A 1,834-nucleotide genomic window follows, 5' to 3' on the forward strand; every position below is an offset into this window, starting at 1 on the left:
GCTCACACCTGTAATCCTAGCACTCTGGGAGTCTGAGGCAGGAAGATCACTTGAGACTAGAAGTTTAAGACCAGCCTGAGGAAGAGCGAGACGTCGGCTCTACAAAAAATTAGCTGGGCGTGGTGGCGTGCACCTGTGGTTTCAAACTACTCCGGAAGCTGAGGCAGGAGGATCACTTGAGCCCAGGAGTTTGAGGTTGCAGTGAGCTAGGATGATGTCACCACACTCTAGCCCAGGCAACAGAATGAGACTCTGTCTCAAAAAAAAAATTGTTATTTCAGGAGTATAAGACTACACTGTTAATATTAGTCTATATCTATTAACAATTTGTAATTTAACCTCTTAAAATTCCATAGGTGACATAATGTTTTTATGCAAAGTAAAGCATCTCTCAGCTCTAACTTACATCTGGTGGAAACACGGTATGTTTCTAAGCTGATATAGTAAATACGTTTATCATCTATTTATTTTTATATTCAACTGATTCAATATTTATCTGTAACCAAATATTACTCTAAATTTTCTTTCAGGAAGTCTGAAAAATATTTCTTTCTTGATACTTACTTCTCTTTCTGCTTTCTCATTTTCATATTGATACTGTCTTTCTTTCAAATGATTACATTCATTGATTAACTCTTTATTTCTTTCTTCTAGCAGAAGACTTTGCTTCTCACTCTCAGCTTCAAGTTTTTTTACTATAGCATGAAATTGGTCCTGGATACTAATTACTGTCTTTTCTTTATTATCAGCTTTGTTCTGAGCATCATCCAGTTGCTGTCGAAGCAACATATTTTCACTCTGTAGTTGAGATAATCTCTCCTCTACAGATTCCTGCTTTCCAATGTATTTATTTACTTTACCTTGTTCGTTTTGATACATTTGTTCAATTTCCTTCATTTGACTCTGTGTTTGGCTAAGGTCTCTCTGTACACCTTCTAAAACCAAAGTCTTTTCTCTGAGAGCATCTCTTGTGTGATGGAGCTCAATTTCCAGGCTATTGAATTTGCTTTCAGTTCTAGAAAGTTGCTGAGAAAGAATCTCATTGTTATCTTTGAGGTTAGACACATCAAAATTCATTTTGTCCTGTAATCGAAACCACTCCTCTCTTGCTCTCTGGAAAGCAAGTTCTAGGTCTCTTTTTGATGTCTGACTTTGATCACAATCATGCATAGCAGCAGCCAGTCTAGAACGATATGATTCAACTTCTGTTTCCAGTCTTTCCTTAGTTTGTTTTTCATTTTCCAGTTTAGAATTCAGCATTGTATTCTCAGCTGTCAGAACACTAAGTTGTCCACTATACTGGGATATTGTTTTTGTTAATGTTTCCTCATTCAGTTTTATAGTCTTTTGAAGGTCATCATTCTTTTCTTTCACAATTTCAATATCCTCAAAATATTTCTTTTCCTTTTCCTGGTTCTGAATTTTTATCGTGTCTATTTCCAGTCTTAGCATGGCAATTTCATCCTGCAACATGTGATTTTTATGCAACAGGTCTTCTTCGTTTTCATGACTATGAGAAACCTAAGTAAAACAAAGGAAACTTCTAGCTAGCATTCAAGTAAAGCAACGTATCACAATTTCCTCTGAAATTAAAGAATAACCTGTACATTTATATAATAAAAGGGTTGTAATAAGTGGATATCCAAATGGAAAAATTGTTGGATCAAAATCTCAAACTTCACAGAACATAAATTCCCAAGAGTTCAAAAATTTATTTGAAGACAATGCATCGGTGAATGTAATAAATAAACCACTACAGAATTTTAAGAACCTCAGAATTGGAAATGTCTTTCGCTGAATTACAACAAAACCAAAGGTATAAAATAAAAGATTA

General features: G+C 34.9%; 1 protein-coding gene across 1 annotated transcript in view; it reads right to left on the reverse strand.

Moving 5' to 3' along the window:
• Positions 1 to 1,834, reverse strand: part of ANKRD26 (ankyrin repeat domain 26) — a 177,127-nt gene that overhangs the window by 27,900 nt on the left and 147,393 nt on the right. Inside the window, exon 28 of the mRNA XM_012654852.1 lies at positions 514 to 1,521. Within this exon, the coding sequence (XP_012510306.1) occupies positions 514 to 1,521 (1,008 nt within the window). The remainder of the gene's footprint in view (positions 1 to 513; positions 1,522 to 1,834) is intronic.

Source organism: Propithecus coquereli, unplaced genomic scaffold (assembly GCF_000956105.1).
Source record: "Propithecus coquereli isolate 6110/MARCELLA unplaced genomic scaffold, Pcoq_1.0 Scaffold45, whole genome shotgun sequence".
Classification (NCBI taxonomy): Eukaryota; Metazoa; Chordata; class Mammalia; order Primates; family Indriidae; genus Propithecus; species Propithecus coquereli.